This window comes from Oncorhynchus keta, chromosome 32, assembly GCF_023373465.1.
Source record: "Oncorhynchus keta strain PuntledgeMale-10-30-2019 chromosome 32, Oket_V2, whole genome shotgun sequence".
In the NCBI taxonomy this organism is placed as follows: Eukaryota; Metazoa; Chordata; class Actinopteri; order Salmoniformes; family Salmonidae; genus Oncorhynchus; species Oncorhynchus keta.
Window position 1 is genome coordinate 30,338,957 of NC_068452.1, and position 25,787 is coordinate 30,364,743.

A 25,787-nucleotide genomic window follows, 5' to 3' on the forward strand; every position below is an offset into this window, starting at 1 on the left:
TAGATGACATGTACATCAGGTTCAGTACAGTGAACTGATAGATGACATGTACATCAGGTTCAGTACGTCAGGTTCAGTACAGTGAACTGATAGATGGCATGTACATCAGGTTCAGTACAGTGAACTGATAGATGACATGTACATCAGGTTCAGTACAGTGAACTGATAGATGACATGTACATCAGGTTCAGTACAGTGAACTGATAGATGACATGTACATCAGGTTCAGTACAGTGAACTGATAGATGACATGTACATCAGGTTCAGTACGTCAGTACAGTGAACTGATAGATGACATGTACATCAGGTTCAGTACAATGAACTGATAGATGATATGTAGGTCAGGTTCAGTACAGTGAACTGATAGATGATATGTAGGTCAGGTTCAGTACAGTGAACTGATAGATGACATGTACATCAGGTTCAGTACAATGAACTGATAGATGATATGTAGGTCAGGTTCAGTACAGTGAACTGATAGATGATATGTAGGTCAGGTTCAGTACAGTGAACTGATAGATGACATGTACATCAGGTTCAGTACAATGAACTGATAGATGACATGTTGGTCAGGTTTAGTACAGTGAACTGATAGATGACATGTACATCAGGTTCAGTACAGTGAACTGATAGATGATATGTAGGTCAGGTTCAGTACAGTGAACTGATAGATGATATGTAGGTCAGGTTCAGTACAGTGAACTGATAGATGACATGTACATCAGGTTCAGTACAATGAACTGATAGATGATATGTAGGTCAGGTTCAGTACAGTGAACTGATAGATGATATGTAGGTCAGGTTCAGTACAGTGAACTGATAGATGACATGTACAGGTTCAGTACAATGAACTGATAGATGACATGTTGGTCAGGTTTAGTACAGTGAACTGATAGATGACATGTACATCAGGTTCAGTACAGTGAACTGATAGATGATATGTAGGTCAGATTCAGTACAGTGAACTGATAGATGATATGTAGGTCAGGTTCAGTACAGTGAACTGATAGATGACATGTACATCAGGTTCAGTACAATGAACTGATAGATGATATGTAGGTCAGGTTCAGTACAGTGAACTGATAGATGATATGTAGGTCAGGTTCAGTACAGTGAACTGATAGATGACATGTACAGCAGGTTCAGTACAATGAACTGATAGATGACATGTTGGTCAGGTTTAGTACAGTGAACTGATAGATGACATGTACATCAGGTTCAGTACAGTGAACTGATAGATGATATGTAGGTCAGATTCAGTACAGTGAACTGATAGATGATATGTAGGTCAGGTTCAGTACAATGAACTGATAGATGACATGTACATCAGGTTCAGTACAGTGAACTGATAGATGACATGTAGGTCAGGTTCAGTACAGTGAACTGATAGATGACATGTAGGTCAGGTTCAGTACAGTGAACTGATAGATGACATGTACATCAGGTTCAGTACAGTGAACTGATAGATGACATGTACATCAGGTTCAGTACAGTGAACTGATAGATGACATGTACATCAGGTTCAGTACGCCAGGGTCAGTACAGTGAACTGATAGATGACATGTACATCAGGTTCAGTACAGTGAACTGATAGATGACATGTACATCAGGTTCAGTACAATGAACTGATAGATGACATGTTGGTCAGGTTCAGTACAGTGAACTGATAGATGACATGTACATCAGGTTCAGTACAGTGAACTGATAGATGATATGTAGGTCAGGTTCAGTACAGTGAACTGATAGATGATATGTAGGTCAGGTTCAGTACAATGAACTGATAGATGACATGTACATCAGGTTCAGTACAGTGAACTGATAGATGACATGTAGGTCAGGTTCAGTACAGTGAACTGATAGATGACATGTACATCAGGTTCAGTACAGTGAACTGATAGATGACATGTACGTCAGGTTCAGTACAGTGAACTGATAGATGACATGTACATCAGGTTCAGTACAGTGAACTGATAGATGACATGTACATCAGGTTCAGTACAGTGAACTGATAGATGACATGTACGTCGGGTTCAGTACAGTGAACTGATAGATGACATGTACATCAGGTTCAGTACGTCAGGTTCAGTACAGTGAACTGATAGATGACATGTACATCAGGTTCAGTACAGTGAACTGATAGATGACATGTACATCAGGTTCAGTACAGTGAACTGATAGATGACATGTACATCAGGTTCAGTACAGTGAACTGATAGACATGTACATCAGGTTCAGTACAGTGAACTGATAGATGACATGTACATCAGGTTCAGTACGTCAGGTTCAGTACAGTGAACTGATAGATGGCATGTACATCAGGTTCAGTACAGTGAACTGATAGATGACATGTACATCAGGTTCAGTACAGTGAACTGATAGATGACATGTACATCAGGTTCAGTACAGTGAACTGATAGATGACATGTACATCAGGTTCAGTACAGTGAACTGATAGATGACATGTACATCAGGTTCAGTACGTCAGGTTCAGTACAGTGAACTGATAGATGACATGTACATCAGGTTCAGTACAATGAACTGATAGATGATATGTAGGTCAGGTTCAGTACAGTGAACTGATAGATGATATGTAGGTCAGGTTCAGTACAGTGAACTGATAGATGACATGTACATCAGGTTCAGTACAATGAACTGATAGATGATATGTAGGTCAGGTTCAGTACAGTGAACTGATAGATGATATGTAGGTCAGGTTCAGTACAGTGAACTGATAGATGACATGTACATCAGGTTCAGTACAATGAACTGATAGATGACATGTTGGTCAGGTTTAGTACAGTGAACTGATAGATGACATGTACATCAGGTTCAGTACAGTGAACTGATAGATGATATGTAGGTCAGATTCAGTACAGTGAACTGATAGATGATATGTAGGTCAGGTTCAGTACAGTGAACTGATAGATGACATGTACATCAGGTTCAGTACAATGAACTGATAGATGATATGTAGGTCAGGTTCAGTACAGTGAACTGATAGATGATATGTAGGTCAGGTTCAGTACAGTGAACTGATAGATGACATGTACAGCAGGTTCAGTACAATGAACTGATAGATGACATGTTGGTCAGGTTTAGTACAGTGAACTGATAGATGACATGTACATCAGGTTCAGTACAGTGAACTGATAGATGATATGTAGGTCAGATTCAGTACAGTGAACTGATAGATGATATGTAGGTCAGGTTCAGTACAGTGAACTGATAGATGACATGTACATCAGGTTCAGTACAATGAACTGATAGATGATATGTAGGTCAGGTTCAGTACAGTGAACTGATAGATGATATGTAGGTCAGGTTCAGTACAGTGAACTGATAGATGACATGTACAGCAGGTTCAGTACAATGAACTGATAGATGACATGTTGGTCAGGTTTAGTACAGTGAACTGATAGATGACATGTACATCAGGTTCAGTACAGTGAACTGATAGATGATATGTAGGTCAGATTCAGTACAGTGAACTGATAGATGATATGTAGGTCAGGTTCAGTACAGTGAACTGATAGATGACATGTACATCAGGTTCAGTACAGTGAACTGATAGATGACATGTACATCAGGTTCAGTACAGTGAACTGATAGATGACATGTACATCAGGTTCAGTACGCCAGGGTCAGTACAGTGAACTGATAGATGACATGTACATCAGGTTCAGTACAGTGAACTGATAGATGACATGTACATCAGGTTCAGTACAATGAACTGATAGATGACATGTTGGTCAGGTTCAGTACAGTGAACTGATAGATGACATGTACATCAGGTTCAGTACAGTGAACTGATAGATGATATGTAGGTCAGGTTCAGTACAGTGAACTGATAGATGATATGTAGGTCAGGTTCAGTACAATGAACTGATAGATGACATGTACATCAGGTTCAGTACAGTGAACTGATAGATGACATGTAGGTCAGGTTCAGTACAGTGAACTGATAGATGACATGTACATCAGGTTCAGTACAGTGAACTGATAGATGACATGTACGTCAGGTTCAGTACAGTGAACTGATAGATGACATGTACATCAGGTTCAGTACAGTGAACTGATAGATGACATGTACATCAGGTTCAGTACAGTGAACTGATAGATGACATGTACGTCAGGTTCAGTACAGTGAACTGATAGATGACATGTACATCAGGTTCAGTACGTCAGGTTCAGTACAGTGAACTGATAGATGGCATGTACATCAGGTTCAGTACAGTGAACTGATAGATGACATGTACATCAGGTTCAGTACAGTGAACTGATAGATGACATGTACATCAGGTTCAGTACAGTGAACTGATAGATGACATGTACATCAGGTTCAGTACAGTGAACTGATAGATGACATGTACATCAGGTTCAGTACGTCAGGTCAGTACAGTGAACTGATAGATGACATGTACATCAGGTTCAGTACAGTGAACTGATAGATGACATGTTGGTCAGGTTCAGTACAGTGAACTGATAGATGACATGTAGGTCAGGTTCAGTACAGTGAACTGATAGATGACATGTAGGTCAGGTTCAGTACAGTGAACTGATAGATGACATGTAGGTCAGGTTCAGTACAGTGAACTGATAGATGACATGTAGGTCAGGTTCAGTACAGTGAACTGATAGATGACATGTAGGTCAGGTTCAGTACAGTGAACTGATAGATGACCTGTACATCAGGTTCAGTACAGTGAACTGATAGATGACATGTAGGTCAGGTTCAGTACAGTGAACTGATAGATGACATGTACGTCAGGTTCAGTACAGTGAACTGATAGATGACATGTACATCAGGTTCAGTACAGTGAACTGATAGATGACATGTACATCAGGTTCAGTACAGTGAACTGATAGATGACATGTACATCAGGTTCAGTACAGGTGACAGTGAACTGATAGATGACATGTACATCAGGTTCAGTACAGTGAACTGATAGATGACATGTACATCAGGTTCAGTACAGTGAACTGATAGATGACATGTACGTCAGGTTCAGTACAGTGAACTGATAGATGACATGTACATCAGGTTCAGTACAGTGAACTGATAGATGACATGTACATCAGGTTCAGTACAGTGAACTGATAGATGACATGTACGTCGGGTTCAGTACAGTGAACTGATAGATGACATGTACATCAGGTTCAGTACGTCAGGTTCAGTACAGTGAACTGATAGATGGCATGTACATCAGGTTCAGTACAGTGAACTGATAGATGACATGTACATCAGGTTCAGTACAGTGAACTGATAGATGACATGTACATCAGGTTCAGTACAGTGAACTGATAGATGACATGTACATCAGGTTCAGTACAGTGAACTGATAGATGACATGTACATCAGGTTCAGTACAGTGAACTGATAGATGACGTGTACATCAGGTTCAGTACAGTGAACTGATAGACATGTACGTCAGGTTCAGTACAGTGAACTGATAGATGACATGTACATCAGGTTCAGTACAGTGAACTGATAGATGACATGTACATCAGGTTCAGTACAGTGAACTGATAGATGACATGTACATCAGGTTCAGTACAGTGAACTGATAGATGACATGTACATCAGGTTCAGTACAGTGAACTGATAGATGACGTGTACATCAGGTTCAGTACAGTGAACGGATAGATGACATGTACATCAGGTTCAGTACAGTGAACTGATAGATGACGTGTACATCAGGTTCAGTACAGTGAACGGATAGATGACATGTACATCAGGTTCAGTACAGTGAACTGATAGATGACATGTAGGTCAGGTTCAGTACAGTGAACTGATAGATGACATGTAGGTCAGGTTCAGTACAGTGAACTGATAGATGACATGTAGGTCAGGTTCAGTACAGTGAACTGATAGATGACCTGTACATCAGGTTCAGTACAGTGAACTGATAGATGACATGTAGGTCAGGTTCAGTACAGTGAAATGATAGATGACCTGTACGTCAGGTTCAGTATAGTGCCTAGTGATGGTCTCTACATCCTGTCACAGTCTACACATTTTGCTGCCTTTACAATGAAGTATTAACTCTGGGGCGTAAAGACACACAATCAAGACATCTTTTTATTTAAAAAAAATGTTCTATAATTTGTATTTAACTTTGGGAATGTGGAGTACCGTAATTTCCGGACTATAAGCCGCTACTTTATTCCCACGCTTTGAACCTCGCGGTTTATACAATGACGCGGCTAATTTATGGATTTTTCCCGATTTCACAAGATTCATGCCGCCAAAAAACTGAGCACCGTCACATAATGTGACGTAAATCGAGCGCGCTCAAACTTCCCATCATTCTGATTATGGTAGGAATTTTGTCACCCTCATCATGGCAAAGACACGGAGAAATGCATATGATGCAGCTTTCAAGTTGAAGGCGATCGATCTGGCTGATGGAAAAGGAAATAGAGCTGCTGCACGGGAGCTTGGCCTTAATGAGTCGATGATAAGACGTTGGAAACAGCAGCGTGAGGAACTGACTCAATGCAGAAAGACAACAGCTTTCAGAGGGAAGAAAAGCAGATGGCCCAAAGTATTTGCAGCCACTCGACATCAGTGTAAATCGTGCATTTAAGGTGGCGCTCCTTGTTCAGTGGGAGGCTTGGATGACAATTGGGGAGAAATCCTTCACTAAAACAATGAAGAGCAACTTATGGTCAAGTCTGCCAGTTGGTCCTGACAGCGTGGAGCATTGTCAAAAAATCCACTATCATCAACGGGTTTCGAAAGGCTGGACTGCTGCGTGTTGAAGGGGCAGCATGAGCTCAGCGGGGTATTTGCCTCCGGATGAAAGTGACGAGAGCGACAATGAAAACAATCCAACATCGGATGAAGCAATTCTGAGGCTATTCAACTCCAACACCGAAGGAGATGACTTCAGTGGTTTCAGTGCACAGGAGGAGGAAGATAGTGACCAATGACTTTCTTGGTAGGCCACTGTTTAATTTTTGTTACAAGCCGTGTTTCATTTAAAGGCTGTGTAAAGTTAATTTGTTTCAATGTACCGCTAGGCACCTGCGGCTTATAGACATGTGCGGCTTATTTATGTACAAAATACATATTTTTTAATAATTCAGTGGGTGCGGTTTATATTCAGGTGCGCTTAATAGTCCAGCAATTATGGTAGGTTGTGTTGATTGGTAGGAACAAAATCAAATGTAATCCCTTTTGAGACAACATTTTAAGGCAGTAAAATGTGAAGACTGTGCAAGGACTGTGCAACTGATGGTAAGTTGATCACATCAAGGAGACCCCATTCATGGACTCATGGGTTGTTTGTTTACTGTCCTACAGTCCAGCGGTTTCCAAACCTTCCTGTAGTCCAGTGGTTTCCAAACCTTCCTACAGTCCAGTGGTTTCCAAACCGTCCTATAGTCCAGTGGTTTCCAAACCTTCCTATAGTCCAGTGGTTTCCAAACCTTCCTATAGTCCAGTGGTTTCCAAACCGTCCTACAGTCCAGTGGTTTCCAAACCTTCCTACAGTCCAGTGGTTTCCAAACCGTCCTATAGTCCAGTGGTTTCCAAACCTTCCTATAGTCCAGTGGTTTCCAAACCTTCCTACAGTCCAGTGGTTTCCAAACCTTCCTACAGTCCAGTGGTTTCCAAACCTTCCTATAGTCCAGTGGTTTCCAAACCTTCCTACAGTCCAGTGGTTTCCAAACCACCCTATAGTCCAGTGGTTTCCAAACCTTCCTACAGTCCAGTGGTTTCCAAACCTTCCTACAGTCCAGTGGTTTCCAAACCTTCCTACAGTCCAGTGGTTTCCAAACCATCCTATAGTCCAGTGGTTTCCAAACCGTCCTATAGTCCAGTGGTTTCCAAACCTTCCTACAGTCCAGTGGTTTCCAAACCGTCCTATAGTCCAGTGGTTTCCAAACCTTCCTATAGTCCAGTGGTTTCCAAACCTTCCTATAGTCCAGTGGTTTCCAAACCGTCCTATAGTCCAGTGGTTTCCAAACCGTCCTATAGTCCAGTGGTTTCCAAACCTTCCTATAGTCCAGTGGTTTCCAAACCGTCCTACAGTCCAGTGGTTTCCAAACCTTCCTACAGTCCAGTGGTTTCCAAACCGTCCTATAGTCCAGTGGTTTCCAAACCTTCCTACAGTCCAGTGGTTTCCAAACCGTCCTATAGTCCAGTGGTTTCCAAACCTTCCTACAGTCCAGTGGTTTCCAAACCGTCCTATAGTCCAGTGGTTTCCAAACCTTCCTATAGTCCAGTGGTTTCCAAACCGTCCTATAGTCCAGTGGTTTCCAAACCGTCCTACAGTCCAGTGGTTTCCAAACCGTCCTATAGTCCAGTGGTTTCCAAACCTTCCTACAGTCCAGTGGTTTCCAAACCTTCCTATAGTCCAGTGGTTTCCAAACCTTCCTATAGTCCAGTGGTTTCCAAACCGTCCTATAGTCCAGTGGTTTCCAAACCGTCCTATAGTCCAGTGGTTTCCAAACCGTCCTATAGTCCAGTGGTTTCCAAACCGTCCTACAGTCCAGTGGTTTCCAAACCGTCCTATAGTCCAGTGGTTTCCAAACCTTCCTACAGTCCAGTGGTTTCCAAACCGTCCTATAGTCCAGTGGTTTCCAAACCTTCCTACAGTCCAGTGGTTTCCAAACCGTCCTATAGTCCAGTGGTTTCCAAACCTTCCTACAGTCCAGTGGTTTCCAAACCGTCCTATAGTCCAGTGGTTTCCAAACCTTCCTACAGTCCAGTGGTTTCCAAACCGTCCTATAGTCCAGTGGTTTCCAAACCTTCCTATAGTCCAGTGGTTTCCAAACCTTCCTGTAGTCCAGTGGTTTCCAAACCGTCCTACAGTCCAGTGGTTTCCAAACCGTCCTATAGTCCAGTGGTTTCCAAACCTTCCTATAGTCCAGTGGTTTGCAAACCATCCTACAGTCCAGTGGTTTGCAAACCTTCCTACAGTCCAGTGGTTTCCAAACCTTCCTATAGTCCAGTGGTTTACAGACCTTCCTATAGTCCAGTGGTTTCCAAACCGTCCTACAGTCCAGTGATTTTCAAACCTTCCTATAGTCCAGTGGTTATCAAACCTTCCTATAGTCCAGTGGTTTCCAAACCTTCCTACAGTCCAGTGGTTTCCAAACCTTCCTATAGTCCAGTGGTTTCCAAACCTTCCTATAGTCCAGTGGTTTCCAAACCTTCCTGTAGTCCAGTGGTTTCCAAACCGTCCTACAGTCCAGTGGTTTCCAAACCGTCCTATAGTCCAGTGGTTTCCAAACCTTCCTATAGTCCAGTGGTTTGCAAAACATCCTACAGTCCAGTGGTTTGCAAAACTTCCTACAGTCCAGTGGTTTCCAAAACTTCCTATAGTCCAGTGGTTTACAGACCTTCCTATAGTCCAGTGGTTTCCAAACCGTCCTACAGTCCAGTGATTTTCAAACCTCCCTATAGTCCAGTGGTTATCAAACCTTCCTATAGTCCAGTGGTTTCCAAATCTTCCTATAGTCCAGCGGTTTCCAAACCTTCCTATAGTCCAGTGGTTATCAAACCTTCCTATCGTCCAGCGGTTTCCAAACCATCTGAGGAGTTACAGACAGCAAATAGAGAGGGTTGTGTGTGTGTGTGTGTTCCTGCAGCCTACCATGATGACATCCCCGGCCCGGATGTTGAGAGCAGTGGGGTCGTGGACGTTCCAGTAGTCTTTCAGAGCTCTCACCTGCAGGACACCTGTAGCATCTGTGTGTGAGAAAGACAGAGAGAGGGGAGAAAGAGAGAGAGTGGGACAGAGAGAGGGGAGAAAGAGAGAGAGTGGGACAGAGAGAGGGGAGAAAGAGAGAGTGGAACAGAGAGAGGGGAGAAAGAGAGAGAGTGGAACAGAGAGAGGGGAGAAAGAGAGAGAGTGGAACAGAGAGAGGGGAGAAAGAGAGAGAGTGGGACAGAGAGAGGGGAGAAAGAGAGAGAGTGGGACAGAGAGAGGGAAGAAAGAGAGAGAGGGGACAGAGAGAGGGGAGAAAGAGAGAGAGTGGGACAGAGAGAGGGGAGAAAGAGAGAGGGACAGAGAGAGAGAAAGAGAGAGGAACAGAGAAGAGAGAGGGAACAGAGAGAGGGGAGAAAGAGCGAGAGAGTGGGACAGAGAGAGGGGAGAAAGAGAGAGAGAGTGGGACAGAGAAGGGTAGAAAGAGAGAGAGTGGGACAGAGGGGGGAGAAAGAGAGAGAGAGTGGGACAGAGAGAGGGGAGAAAGAGAGTGAGAGTTGGACAGAGAGAGGGTAGAAAGAGAGAGAGGGGACAGAGAGAGGGGAGAAAGAAAGAGAGAACAGAGAGAGGGAGAAAGAGAGAGGGACAGAGAGAGGGGAGAAAGAGAGTGGGACGGAGAGAGGGGAGAAAGGACAGAGGGGACAGAGAGAGAGGGAGAAAGAGAAAGAGAACAGAGAGAGGGAGAAAGAGAAGAGAGTGGGACAGAGAGGGGAGAAAGAGAGAGAGGGGACAGAGAGAGGAGAGGGGACAGAGAGAGGGGAGAAAGAGAGAGGGACAGAGAGAAAGAGAGAGAGGGGAACAGAGAGAGGGAGAAAGAAGAGAGAGAGAACAGGAACAGAGAGAGGAACAGGGGAGAAAGAGATAGCAGAGAGAGGGGAGAAAGAGAGAGAGTGGGACAGAGAGAGGGGAGAATGAGAGAGAGTGGGGCAGAGAGAGGGGAAAGAGAGAGAGTGGAACAGAGAGAGGGGAGAAAGAGACAGAGAGAGGGGAGAAAGAGAGAGTGGGGCAGAGAGAGGAAAGAGAGAAAGAGAGAAAGAGAGAGTGGGACAGAGAGAGGGGGAAAGAGAGAGAGACAGAGAGAGGGGAGAAAGAGAGAGACAGAGAGAGGGTGAAAGAACAGAGAGAGGGAGAAAGAGAGAGAGTGGGACAGAGAGAGGGGAGAAAGAGAGAGTGGAACAGAGAGAGGGGGGGTAAGAGAGAGAGTGGAACAGAGAGAGGGGAGAAAGAGAGAGAGTGGGACAGAGAGAGGGGAGAAAGAGAGAGAGAGGACAGAGAGAGGGTAGAAAGAGAGAGAGTGGGACAGAGAGAGGGGAGAAAGAGAGAGAGAGTGGGACAGAGAGAGGGGAGAAAGAGAGTGAGAGTGGGACAGAGAGAGGGTAGAAAGAGAGAGAGTGGGACAGAGAGAGGGGAGAAAGAAAGAGAGTGTGGAACAGAGAGAGGGGAGAAAGAGAGAGGGACAGAGAGAGGAGAGAAAGAGAGTGGGACAGAGAGAGGGGAGAAAGAGAGAGAGAGGGACAGAGAGAGGGGAGAAAGAGAGAGAGAGTAGAACAGAGAGAGGGGAGAAAGAGAGAGAGTGGGACAGAGAGAGGGGAGAAAGGGACAGTGGGACAGAGAGAGGGGAGAAAGGGACAGTGGGACAGAGAGAGGGGAGAAAGAGAAAGAGTGGGACAGAGAGAGGGGAGAAAGAGAAAGAGTGGGACAGAGAGGGGAGAAAGAGAGAGAGTGGGACAGAGAGAGGGGGAAAGAGAGAGAGTGGGGCAGAGAGAAAGAGAGAGTGGAACAGAGAGAGGGGAGAAAGAGAGAGAGTGGAACAGAGAGGGGAGAAAGAGAGAGCATGGGACAGAGAGAGGGGAGAAAGAGAGAGAGTAGAACAGAGAGAGGGGAGAACGAGAGAGAGTGGAACAGAGAGAGGGGAGAAAGAGAGAAAGTGGGACAGAGTGGGACAGAGAGAGGGGAGAAAGAGAGAGAGTGGAACAGAGAGAGGGGAGAAAGAGAGAGAGTGGAACAGAGTGAGGGGAGAAAGAGAGAGAGTGGAACAGAGAAAGGGGAGAAAGCGAGAGAGTGGAACAGAGTGAGGGGAGAAAGAGAGAGAGTGGGACAGAGAGAGTAGAGAAAGAGAGAGAGAGTGGGACAGAGAGAGGGGAGAAAGAGAGAGAGAGTGGGATAGAGAGAGGGGAGAAAGAGAGAGAGAGTGGGACAGAGAGAGGGTAGAAAGAGAGAGAGGGACAGAGAGAGGGTAGAAAGATAGAGAGTGGGGCAGAGAGAGGGGAAAGAGAGAGAGGGAACAGAGAGAGGGGAGAAAGAGAGAGAGTGGGACAGAGAGAGGGGGAAAGAGAGAGAGTGGAACAGAGAGAGGGGAGAAAGAGAGAGAGTGGGACAGAGAGAGGGGAGAAAGAGAGAGTGGGGCAGAGAGAGGGGAGAAAGAGAAAGAGTGGAACAGAGAGAGGGGAGAAAGAGAGAGTGGGACAGAGAGAGGGGAGAAAGAGAGAGTGGGACAGAGAGAAAGAGAGAGAGGGGAGAAAGAGAGAGAGTGGAACAGAGAGAGGGGGGAAAGAGAGAGAGTGGAACAGAGAGAGGGGAGAACGAGAGAGAGTGGGACAGAGAGAGGGGAGAAAGAGAGAGAGTTGGACAGAGAGAGGGGAGAAAGAGAGAGAGTGGGACAGAGAGAGGGGAGAAAGAGAGAGAGTGGGACAGAGAGAGGGGAGAAAGAGAGAGTGGGACAGAGAGAAAGAGAGAGAGGGGAGAAAGAGAAACACACACAAAGTTAGTTCAGGGAATTGGTATGTATGAAGGCAGGAAGAAAATACAGCCCAATGATTGATACATACTGACATGTACACCACTTTCAAATCACCTTAAGGGGATATACCCAGACGCCGCTACAATCCCAATGCCTGTTGTTTTTTAATTAGTCACATCCGGCACTGGTATGGAATGTAGTGACATCAGAGAGCAGAGTCAGTCAGTGCTGTATTCAGCTTCTGACTGGTTGGTACACATCAATAATGAATCCATGACGAGGAGGTGTGGTGGCTGATTGTGTTCTATTCATCTGTTATTCACTCTTCTCTGAACACAGAGAATAACAGGAAGTCTCTCTCCACAGCCTCCTGAAGCAGCAGTCTGCTGACTGAGGAACACAAGTGCTCATTATGGCCTGAGTTCCCAGGCTGCGAGAACCAGATCAAAGAACCAGGCCTCTAGCATGCGCACGTACATAGGGTGGCACGCAACAATCACACACAAACAAACACATAGGTCGCACACACACACGCACCCACACACCTAGTCTTTTGGTTGTGTGTGTGCGCACGTGAGTGTGTGTGTGAGCTGATAGGGTTATGTAACCTGTACTCCATGAGGTTAAACACAGCTGCTTGGTGAATTACAGCTTAGAGCATTTCATATCCCTCAGTCTCTCCTCTGGGCCTCTCTCGCTATAGGAACGTCTGCACTGGCTCTGTCTCAGTCTGTCTCCTCTCCCAACACACACACCTCTGAACACACTGTCCTGCAGAACTCAAACTGCAATAGAATGCAAGAGTCGCTTCACTACACAAAAGCACAAATTTTTGCGGCTAAATAAAAACATTTAACACTCAAATACATTTAGGAACACAATAAAAGTATTTGAGGAAGATCGTTTTTATAAGAAATTACCAAAAGTGAAAGTTTGAATAAAATGTTTTTGTGGTGTTCCATGCTCAAGCAAGTACAATGTACCGTCAAATATTTTAGCCACTTAGGGGAGACAAAAATGTTCAGCTGCCCCTTTAAGGGTAACAGTGAGACTGGCATGTCTGTCTGGGAGAGATGAGATTCTCTCATGTCTCTTCACTAGCAGTTGAGTTGAGCGAGCTCAAACAAGCTAACATAAAAACAACCTAGCATGTGAACAAAATGATATCCATGGCCAAGAAACACAAGGACAAAGTCACTTAAGTAGACTCTATGGCTACACACTTCTAAAACAGCCAACATACTTCGAAAATATCTACAGCAGCAATTTATACGCTATAAATCAAAACTCATACTTGACTTTTTCAGTTTGTGAGTAAAATGGTAGCACTGTAGAGCCCTGGTTCAGGGACAATGAAGCAGGCGGAAAACAGAACGAGAGATAAAGCCAAAGAATGATACTTCATGGGATAATGTCTTCATCTCCTGTCCCAGTGTATTCCAGTGATGACTGGTGCTGTTCACCTCGTAGGAGTTGCTTAATGTCCTTGCTGGCGTGGGAGGTGGTGAACTGGTTCACCATGTCCAGGGCTGTCTGGTTGTACGTGTTACGGATGTTCACGTCTATACCAGCCTGGCAAAACCACACACAACGTTAATGTCAATCAGATGTGCACTGAAACACAGCAGCACATTCAACACAATGTTCTCAAGTCTAATGCAGTCAACGGCAATGTATTGTACAGCCTATTCAATAAAACACTTCACTTTCAATGGACAACATGTTACCAACTGTTAGTTGAATGTGGTAGAATAGTGATTGAATCAGACTAGTTAAAGACTAAGTGAGGTTGATGTCCCTCCAGGTGTCTTACCTCTAGCAGCTGTCTGACCACCTCCGTCTTGCCGTAGAGGGCAGCCTCGTGTAGGGCAGTGCCAGCCTTAGTGGCCCTGTTGATGTCGATGCCCGCTTTCAGCAGCAACCTGAACCAGAGAGGAACAGTACTCAGTACTACTACTTTAGTACAGATTCACGATTACAAAGGCTGTTAACTCCACGGTGAAAAGGTTTCTGCGAGGCAGAGCCATGGATGGAGCCAGCAGGACCAGATGCCAGGACAGTATATTATGTCAATGGCAGTGTAACAGTGATCCACCGTAGCTAGTCTGCTCAACATCCCACATCACATGAACTCACTGAGGTGCCAGGGGGAAATTTGGAGAATTCACACTCGATTCCAGCTGCACATACACACACACACACGCAGACACACACACACACACACACACACACACACACACACACACACACACACACACACACACACACACACACACACACACACACACACACACACACACACACACACACACACACACTCAAATATCCTGGTAGTGAACAAGGCAGTTAACCCACTGTTCCTAGGCCGTCATTGAAAACAAGAATTTGTTCTTAACTGACTTGCCTAGTTAAATAAAGGTTCAAATAAATAAAAAAGTAGACAAGTTAAACTTTAGGAATATTAGTGGGAATGTCAGAGCTCTTCTGGGAATGTACAGCATGGAAAGTTCACACACACACAAGGCAAGGGGAAGTGGGCATCCACACATGCCCACATGCAAAATGGTTTGGTAACTAACTAACTAACTAACTAACTAACTAACTAACTAACTAACTAACTAACTAACTAACTAACTAACTAACTAACTAACTAACGAACGCAAACCCATAACCCCTGTCTTTCCATGGCATACCTGCTCATCAGCCAAACCAGAACCATACCACAACCACACCATCTCACAATGACCTCTGTCACAATCACACCATTTATCTATAGTAACCCAAAATAACAATGCAAGACTGCTTCAGATAGTGACAGTGATTTGCATCATCAGTTTGCCTCACCACTCACTTTAGTAAATAAGACACGCATCTAACAAGAAGTCACTTGGAGCGAGAGAGGGAGACAGAGAGAGGGATTTTTGGGGCTCAGTTGCCAAGCACAGAGCGATGACTCAGAAGACTGAGCCCTGGTAGAGGGGCCATGCTGGGGACAAAGACAGGAGAGAGACAGAGATATAGAGACAGGTAGAGGAAGAATACCTCTCCCTTACGTGAACTTCATTATTCTCATCCTGTTACAGATACTGTGCTTCAGCATCTCTCACTCTCCCCCCTCCCCCCTCTGCCCTGCGGCTGCTAAGCCCCGGGTCAGTGTGCTTGTTTCATTTCCCCTTAGAAACACAAAGGAGGGCAGGCTCATCAAAGTCTCTGTCCCTCTGGTTTGTCTGGATGCTGAAAGAGAGAACCATATCCTGTTCTCCTCTCCTCCTTTGGGGCCGCACTGACTCAATACCCCACTGTTCATATCCCCCGTTTAATACCTCTATTATATGGATGTCTATGTGGGGCCAAAGTGGTGGAACCATGGGACCGGTTACAGCATGTATTGTGGTGACATAACCGTGTGATTGGACCACAGGGCATTGTTATGGAGTCATATGGCCACTGGATCCCAGAAATCCTTGTTTAAATACACTGTTTCTCTCTTTCATTATCAACTGAAGCCAATGAAAGCCTTGACTGTTTCTTTGGTAAGGTGGTTTGGACCAGGGAGGTGTGTCAGAGAAAGGGCAGACCACCACAACACAAATAGGACTCCTTAACACTAGAACTGCTAAAGCAGTCATTGTCACTGCTCATTCATTGTGTTTATTACTCTGCCATTTAAGTCATGCCCCCCTCAGTCCTTGACTTTTCGCAAATAACCCAGTGGGGCCTGCTCCACTCCTTCTCCCGACAGTGGGGCCTGCCCCACTCCTTCTCCCGACAGTGGGGTCTGCTCCACTCCTTCTCCCGACAGTGGGGTCTGCTCCACTCCTTCTCCCGACAGTGGGGCCTGCTCCACTCCTTCTCTCGACAGTGGGGCCTGCTTCACTACTTCTCCCGACAGTGAGGCCTGCTCCACTCCTTCTCTCGACAGTGGGGCCTGCTCCACTCCTTCTCCCGACAGTGGGGCCTGCTCCACTCCTTCTCCCGACAGTGGGGCCTGCTCCACTCCTTCTCCCGACAGTGGGGTCTGCTCCACTCCTTCTCCCGACAGTGGGGCCTGCTCCACTCCTTCTCCCGACAGTGGGGCCTGCTCCACTCCTTCTCCCGACAGTGGGGCCTGCTCCACTCCTTCACCCGGCAGTGGGGCCTGCTCCACTCCTTCTCCTGACAGTGGGGCCTGCTCCACTCCTTCTCCCAACAGTGGGGCCTGCTCCACTCCTTCTCCTGACAGTGGGGCCTGCTCCACTCCTTCTCCCGACAGTGGGGCCTGCTCCACTACTTCTCCCGACAGTGGGACCTGCTCCACTACTTCTCCCGACAGTGGGGCCTGCTCCACTCCTACTCCCGGCAGTGGGGCCTGCTCCACTCCTTCTCCTGACAGTGGGGCCTGCTCCACTCCTTCTCCTGACAGTGGGGCCTGCTCCACTCCTTCTCCTGACAGTGGGGCCTGCTCCAGACAGTGGGGCCTGCTCCACTCCTTCTCCAGACAGTGGGGTCTGCAGTGGGACCACTCCACTTCTCCCGACAGTGGGGCCTGCTCCACTCCTTCTCCCGACAGTGGGGCCTGCTCCACTCCTTCTCCCGACAGTGGGGCCTGCTCTCCTTCTCCCGACAGTGGGGCCTGCTCCACTCCTTCTCTCCACAGTTGAAGGCACTGTCCCAGTTGATAATCACCTCAATAATTGCCTCAAAACTGAACCTAAACCGAAACTAATTTCACACATATAACTGATGAAATAAATGAAGTAAAGTATGATAGGGAGAAAGGGGGAGGGGAAGCAAACCATGCATAATTATGTCATCACCAATTGTGAATTAAAAACAGGCCATCCTATTGTATTGATATATTCTAATTAGAATCTTACATGATATGTACTCTAAATCATTCCACTGAATCACAGCAGTCTTATCAGTCTACTCTGGGTTACTTGGAGCAGGCTACACCGTGAGAGCGTGCGTAATGAACATGTTGAACGGCTTTCAATATTTGGGAAAATATCTACATTGTGCAGCATGTGAGTGTTGGAGACCTTACATTGGCAAGGGGAGAAATGTCTCCATGGACAATTTCTTAACTTCACTGTCATTGGCGAACAATTTGAAAACAAGTCTGGCTGGCACCATGAACACAGTGAGACGGGAGCTCCCTACCTCTGCACAAAATAAGGCACCTGCTGTTGTACTCCTCAACAGTGCTGAAGAATGACAAGACAACGGAACACAAAGAGAAAACCGGAGACTTACGCACTACAACCAAACAAAGGTGTCAAAGTGTGTTAAGGCAGGTGAAATTTATGAAGATTTGAGTCAACTGTTGGGACAAGGGATAACAGTTAAATTAAGTCCAACTGATGGCATTGAAGATGCACACAATATAAGCGCGTGCTGACAATAACTGACTATTTTTGACTGCTGTCATATCAACACTTACATTTGAAGTTTACATACACCTTAGCCAAATAAATTTAAAAACTCAGTTTTTCACAATTCCTGACATTTAATCCAAGTGAAAATGTCCTGTCTTAGGTCAGTTAGGATCACAATTTTATTTTAAGAATGTGAAATGTCAGAATAATAGTAGAGAGAATGATTTATTCCTCACATCACGTGTCTTTCACCACATTCCCAGTGGGTCAGAAGTTTACATACACTCAATTATTATTTGGTAGCATTGCCTTTAAATTGTTTAAACATGCTTCCCACAATAGGTTTGGTGAATTTTGGCCCATTCCTCCTAACAGAGATGCTGTAACTGAGTCAGGTTTGTAGGCCTCCTTGCTTGCACACAACTTTTCAGTTCTGCCCACAAATCTTCTTTAGGATTGAGGTCAGGGCTTTGTGATGGCCACACTAATACCTTGACTTTGTTGTCCTTAAGCCATTTTGCCACAACTTTGGGAGTATGCTTGGGGTCATTGTCCAATTGGAAGACCCATTTGCGACCAAGCTTTAACTTCCTGACTCATGTCTTGAGATGTTGCTTCAATATATCCACATCATTTTTCTTCCTCATGATGCCATCTATTTTGTGAAGTGCACCAGTCCGTCTTGCAGGAAAACACCCCTACAACAAGATGCTGCCACCCCCGTGCTTCACAGCTGGGATGGTGTTCTTCGGCTTGCAAGCCTCCCCCTTTTCCTCAAAACATAACGATGGTCATTATGGCCAAACAGTTCTATTTTTGTTTCATCAGACCAGAGGACATTTCTCAAAAAAATACAATCTTTGTCCCCAAGTGCAGTTGCAAACCATAGTCTGTCTTTTTTATGGCGGTTTTGGAGCAGTGGCTACTTGCTGAGCGGCCTTTCAGGTTATGTCGATATAGGACTCGTTTTAGTGTGGATATAGATACTTCTGTACCCATTTCCTCCAGCATCTTCACAAGGTCCTTTGTTGTTGTTCTGGGATTGATTTGCACTTTTCGCACCAAAGTACGTTCATCTCTAGGAGACAGAACGTGCCTCCTTCCTGAGCGGTATGATGGTTGCGTGATCCCATGGTGTTTATACTGGCATACTATTGTTTGTACAGATGCACGTGGTACCTTCAGGCGTTTGGAAATTGCTGCCAAGGATGAACCAGACTTGTGGAGGTCTACACTTTTTTTTCTGAGGTCTTGGCTGATTTCTGATTTTCCCATGATGTCAAGCAAAGAGGCACTGAGTTTGAAGTTAGGTCTTGAAATACATCCACAGGTACACCACCAATTGACTCAAATTATGTCAATTAGCCTATCAGAAGCTTCTAAAGCCTTGACATCATGTTCTGGAATATTCCAAGCAGTTTAAAGGCACAGTCAACTTAGTGTATGTAAACTTCTGACCCACTGGAATTGTGATACAGTGAATTATAAGTGAAATAATCTGTCTGTAAACAATTGTTGGAAAAATGACTTGTGTCACGCACAAAGTAGATGTCCTAACCGACTTGTCAAAACTATAGTTTGTTAACAAGACATTTGTGGAATGGTTGAAAACGGGTTTTAATGACTCCAACCTAAGTGTATGTAAACTTCCCACTTCAACTGTATATTGATTATAATGCCACTGTTGCTTTTCCCTCGAGTTCCGCTATTCATCAGGGCCACCTCACGCTTATAATGATGTTTAGGTTACTGATGTTTTCATCATTTGACCGTGCATCTTTTCACCGTGCATATTGGTGGTTGGGTATGTTTTGTGTACTTATAAAAAGAAGCTGTTACCGTGTCCAACAGATACACTTTCTGTTTCATAGTTGTAACAACTCCACTAAGAACATTTCTTGAACACTTGAATAATTGTTTATTTTTTGACGTATAGCGTAAAGTAACATAAACTAATGAAAATGCTATGGAGTTCTTTGAAATAAAATAAAAATGGTATTCTAATGTTACCCAAGGTCGTCATAAACACAACCAAATGATTATTTTTGCGACAGCATATATAAAAAGTATGAATTACACTGTTCGAGTGTTGCAGTCAGAATGACTGCTCATTAGCTTGAAGGCGGGGTCCATCGAGGCCCAGTAGTTCTAGTGTTAACAGTCTGGTCCCAGCTACTACTGATAAATCAGCAGCCACATCTCACTGGCAGATCTGGGTCACATTGGCAGCACTGCAGCCTCACACCAGAGAGCCTCCCTCTCCGTCTCTCTCCAGTATCTTTCTGCATATCCATCTATCTCGCTCTCTCTGCCTGGTGACAGACTGCTGCAGCTGTCAGAGAAACATGGGAACAGGGCTGCAGAGTAGACCTCCTCCTCCTCCCCTTCTCTATGGCAGGGCTCAGGGTGACCTGGGTGTCTGGTACTGGACTGTACCAGACAGACTCTGATGTAGGTCTCCATAGAGGTAGTAGGGGATTGGGACTGTGGCCCCTGGTGGAGTGGACATTGGACAGGCCGTTTTATAGCCTCCCAGGTAGTCAGAGCAGAGATTGGGGTACTAAATATATGGCTAGATCCTCTTGAGAGAGAGAATAAACACATTCACACACCACAGTGTTCCAGAGCGAGGGTGTGGAGACAAAGCCATGTCTGGTGGTTCTTGTCTTGTCCATAGTACCGTGGAGAGGAAGAGGAGGAGGGAAGGAGAGAGGGGCAGAGGGTAGACCCATGGGAACCATTTACTGTCCTGTTGAGTCTCCCAGCACACCAGTTTCAGATCAGTGACTGTGTTAACCCTGTCAGACCCCTGTCTACCTCAGAGTAGGTGTTCAATCACACAGAAAATGTACTGACCAACCATGATCAATCATAGCCTTTCATTTAGTATGGGACAAATTAGAGGAATGACAGGCAGAGGATTAAGACCCACAAGAAAATATCAATCTATCAATGGGCACTGTACACACAAATCATTATGGTCTGAATCGTAGCCTGACAAACGTGACCACAAATCTGCATTAAAACTTGACATCATTGACATCAATGCATGATATATACAACACTTATTACACAATACAAGTTGTGCGTACGTTTCACAAGTTCAGATTGTGAAAAACAATAGGAAGACTCTTACCGGATGATGTCCTTGTGTCCGTTGCGTGCGGCGAGATGCAGCGGAGTGTTAAAGCCTGAGTCTGCAGGTTCCTTACTATTACCCTCTAACAGAGCCACCACCATGTTACTACTCAACAACAGCTGAGCAACCTGACCTCATAAAGTCATGGAGAAAGGGAAATTGAAGGAGAGAGAGAGAGAGAGAGAGAGAGAGAGAGAGAGAGAGAGAGAGAGAGAGAGAGAGAGAGCAAGAGAGAGAAGAGAGAGCAAGAGAGAGAAGAGAGAGCGAGAGAAAGCGAGAGAGAGAGAAGAGAGAGAGCGAGAGAAAGTGAGAGAGAGAAGAGAGAGCGAGAGAAAGCGAGAGAGAGAAGAGAGAGAGAGAGAGAGAGAGAGAGAGAGAGAGAGAGAGAGAGAGAGAGAGAGAGAGAGAGAGAGAGAGAGAGAGAGAGAGAGAGAGAGAGAGAGAGAGAGAGAGAGAGAGAGAGAGAGAAGAGAGAGAAGAGAGAGTGAGAGAAAGCGAGAGAGAGAGAGAAGAGAGAGCGAGAGAAAGCGAGAGAGGGGGGAAAAGGAGGAGTGATAAAGAAAAGACAGGGTGATGAGTACAGGCTTCAACTGTTACCAACACATGTACATTTCATGCACTGCTAGGACAAGGGATAACAAACACACACAAGTCTGAAACATTTAGGAGTCCTGTGATTTGACATGGGAGGACCCACAGGTGAGTGTGAGGTAAAACAGGAGTGACCCAGTGGCATAAACAACCCCACACATCTGGCCCACACACTGGATGACACCTCAACACTCACTGACTGACTGCTGCTGCTGGGAGACTGGTCTGGGATAGAGGACAGGAGGAAACACAAAGGGACAGAGAGGGAGGAGAGAAAGGAAGAGTGGAAGAAATAAATAGAAATAGGGAGGGCCTCGCCACACCCTGGCACCAGCTGATGCCAACACAGCAGCTGATGCCCATAACACACACACACACACACACACACACACACACACACACACACACACACACACACACACACACACACACACACACACACACACACACACACACACACACACACACACACACACACACACACACACACACACACACACACACACACACGGTGGAGCCAGTGTCAGCATTCTAAAGATATCCCATTCTAAATCAATCCTGGGGGACAATAGTTACAGGCTAACTCTCTCAAGTCTCATTTAACAAACACACAAGCACAAACAAAGCTGCCCAGCAAACCTTCCAGTAATAGAAGTTACAGACGGACTTGCCAATACTTCCTCTCCAGCCCACATCCAGATAAATAAGAATGAAAGACAACGAGACTTTCCAGCCCAGTAGGAGAGGAGAGCAGCGTTCCCAATGAGTGTGTGTGTGTGTGTGTGTGTGTGTGTGTGTGTGTGTGTGTGTGTGTGTGTGTGTGTGTGTGTGTGTGTGTGTGTGTGTGTGTGTGTGTGTGTGTGTGTGTGTGTGTGTGTGTGTGTGTGTGTGTGTGTGTGTACTATTACTTCACCCTGGCTTGGTTCGGCTTCACACTGTCCTATCCAAACTAAACGCTGCTGCAGCACTATTTGGGACCAGGGACCTTGATTGAGGCAGCGCACAGAGTTTGAAATATACTCACATTGGCTTGGTGGTGTTTGAATGGCTATAGGAACTGAAGAATTCATATTCAAACCTATTGTGCGGTCAGGGAGAGATGTTTCTGAAATTGTCAAACTGGTTTAATGATGCAGGCCTAAACTGCCCAATTCACCATTAAGTCATAGTAACCAAATGTACATTTGAGATGGAGAGAGTGTGACAATTGAGTGAGAATAACTGTGCTCAAGGGTGAAAGAAAGAGAGAAATGGAGAGGAGAGAGGGAGAGAAAGAGAGGAGAGGAATGTTGAGAGAGAAGTAAATGTGCTCCAGTAAGTAAACCAGCATGCTCAAGGATGAGCGAGCCCGAAAGAAAGAAAGTAAAGAGTGCAGAAGTGAGATGTATTTGATGGAAGAGGAGCAGTTGTGACAACGCAGCCCATCCCAGATCCAGAGGGGTTGTATCTGTCCAGCTGTGACCTCTGTCTGTCTAGACTAACACAGGCCAAGAGTTACATCACTGCAGCCCATCCCAGATCCAGAGGGGTTGTATCTGTCCAGCTGTGACCTCTGTCTGTCTAGACTAACACAGGCCATGAGTTACATCACTGCAGCCCATCCCAGATCCAGAGGGGTTGTATCTGTCCAGCTGTGACCTCTGTCTGTCTAGACTAACACAGGCCATGAGTTACATCACTGCAGCCCATCCCAGATCCAGAGGGGTTGTATATGTCCAGCTGTGACCTCTGTCTGTCTAGACTAACACAGGCCATGAGGTACATCACTGCAGCCCATCCCAGATCCAGAGGGGTTGTATCTGTCCAGCTGTGACCTCTGTCTGTCTAGACTAACACAGGCCAAGAGTTACATCACTGCAGCCCATCCCAGATCCAGAGGGTTGTATCTGTCCAGCTGTGACCTCTGTCTGTCTAGACTAACACAGGCCAAGAGTTACATCACTGCAGCCCATCCCAGATCCAGAGGGGTTGTATCTGTCCAGCTGTGACCTCTGTCTGTCTAGACTAACACAGGCCATGAGTTACATCACTGCAGCCCATCCCAGATCCAGAGGGGTTGTATCTGTCCAGCTGTGACCTCTGTCTGTCTAGACTAACACAGGCCATGAGTTACATCACTGCAGCCCATCCCAGATCCAGAGGGGTTGTATCTGTCCAGCTGTGACCTCTGTCTGTCTAGACTAACACAGGCCATGAGTTACATCACTGCAGCCCATCCCAGATCCAGAGGGTTGTATCTGTCCAGCTGTAACACAGGCCAAGAGTTACATCACTGCAGCCCATCCCAGATCCAGAGGGGTTGTATATGTCCAGCTGTGACCTCTGTCTGTCTAGACTAACACAGGCCAAGAGTTACATCACTGCAGCCCATCCCAGATCCAGAGGGGTTGTATCTGTCAAGCTGTGACCTCTGTCTGTCTAGACTAACACAGGCCATGAGTTACATCACTGCAGCCCATCCCAGATCCAGAGGGGTTGTATCTGTCCAGCTGTGACCTCTGTCTGTCTAGACTAACACAGGCCATGAGTTACATCACTGCAGCCCATCCCAGATCCAGAGGGGTTGTATCTGTCCAGCTGTGACCTCTGTCTGTCTAGACTAACACAGGCCAAGAGTTACATCACTGCAGCCCATCCCAGATCCAGAGGGGTTGTATATGTCCAGCTGTGACCTCTGTCTGTCTAGACTAACACAGGCCATGAGTTACATCACTGCAGCCCATCCCAGATCCAGAGGGGTTGTATCTGTCCAGCTGTGACCTCTGTCTGTCTAGACTAACACAGGCCATGAGTTACATCACTGCAGCCCATCCCAGATCCAGAGGGGTTGTATCTGTCCAGCTGTGACCTCTGTCTGTCTAGACTAACACAGGCCATGAGTTACATCACTGCAGCCCCCCTGTCTGTCTCTGTGAGCCTGGGCCAGTGGTGGGGGAGGAGAAACACACACAGTCTTACCTTGACTCTACCGAACTCACAGGCCAGGTCTAGGGGGGTCTTCTTGGTTTTGTTGATCAGACAGGGGTTGGACTGGTGCTGCAGTAGCATCTCAGACTGAGAGAAACAGACAGGCAGGGAATCAACACACACACACACACACATATTACACACACACACACAGACAAGATCAAATACCATATACACACTGTCACCGGGGCCATTAGGGGAGTAGGTTATGCTATGTGGATGTGGTCATGCAGATAACATTACAACACACATAGCCAGGGAGATGATGCCAGATGTTTCTATCAGCACCTGGTGCTGCCTGCCGTATCCAAGGACACAGAGTATTTGGTGAAAACAGACAGTCCATTAGCCCTGGTCATTCTGCTCTGGGAATACATAGTAGACTACAGGACTGGAGGCTGTTACAATCAAATGGGACTTCATGGTCTGTGCAGATAAATGCTTTTCACACAAACTGTGGTCCTAAAAGGCTTACAAATCAATTAATGTGGCGTAACCTAAACACATCCTGACAATGCTTGTAGGATAGTTCCTGATCTATTTCCCAATTATTTGAATTCCATTTCGTTAGTTTTTTTTCTTTGCGCTCAATGTGCAATTTCTCTAAAGATAAATCAGATCAAAGCCGAACTATGTAATGTAGTAGGGAGTTGTAGTTTCCAACAGGCCAATATTATACATAGTTCAGCACAGGAAACGTGGGTAGTTAACTACAATGACCATAATCCATTGAATGCATACTTGTCCCATCTGTGTGGGGCATACACAGAGGGAGCGTGCAATTTAGAGCATTTGCGCGAGGTATCTCTACCTGAAAACACACCATCTATCATCACGGGACTTTTATTCATTGTTTTATTCTGTGTTGTTAAAGCGAAAACCATAAATCGGACCGAAACCAAACCGACTTATCACTCAGCACTACAGGGGGTGAGACGGGGGTTAGTAACAAAGACAAGGTTCCTAATCCCCCCTAAACGTGATCACCTGACTCCCCCATCATTACCCCCTCAAACCCTACAAATCCAATAACCCTCATCCTGCCTTGTTCTTCTCTCTCCCTCTCCAATCCAATCACACCAACATGCCTCTCCTCTCCCAGCTTGCTACGTATCCCCTGACCCCTCAATCCCTTAAATGACTGTACCACCAACCACCACTCATCCTACTCTATCCCCTGCCATGTCACATCTGTTTTGGGGCTATGGCTGTGATTTGTTGACAGTTTGTTTACAGTTTGTTTACTGTTTAAGACTTAAGTGGACTGACCAAACATG

General features: G+C 45.7%; 1 protein-coding gene and 1 long non-coding RNA gene across 8 annotated transcripts in view; both read right to left on the minus strand.

The window, feature by feature from the left end:
- Nucleotides 1–25,787, minus strand: part of LOC118376791 (caskin-2-like) — a 108,696-nt gene that overhangs the window by 16,155 nt on the left and 66,754 nt on the right. For 5 of the 6 annotated variants that reach the window (XM_052491332.1, XM_052491331.1, XM_052491330.1 and 2 more), the window contains exons 6-10: nt 24,502–24,597; nt 20,950–21,080; nt 14,270–14,378; nt 13,920–14,028; nt 9,603–9,697 (exon numbers count right to left, since the gene is read on the minus strand). In XM_052491332.1, coding sequence (XP_052347292.1) covers nt 9,603–9,697; nt 13,920–14,028; nt 14,270–14,378; nt 20,950–21,080; nt 24,502–24,597 — 540 coding nt within the window. The remainder of the gene's footprint in view (nt 1–9,602; nt 9,698–13,919; nt 14,029–14,269; nt 14,379–20,949; nt 21,081–24,501; nt 24,598–25,787) is intronic. The other variant, XM_052491328.1, reaches the window with a different exon arrangement.
- On the minus strand, nt 22,029–24,495 carry LOC127914516 (uncharacterized). 2 transcript variants are annotated; one of them, XR_008088719.1, is made up of 3 exons: nt 24,216–24,495; nt 23,952–24,127; nt 22,029–23,181 (listed from the first exon to the last, which is right to left on the minus strand). It is a non-coding gene; the product is annotated as an uncharacterized LOC127914516 (long non-coding RNA). The 2 variants fall into 2 exon arrangements; XR_008088718.1 differs by lacking the exon at nt 22,029–23,181 and adding an exon at nt 23,443–23,708.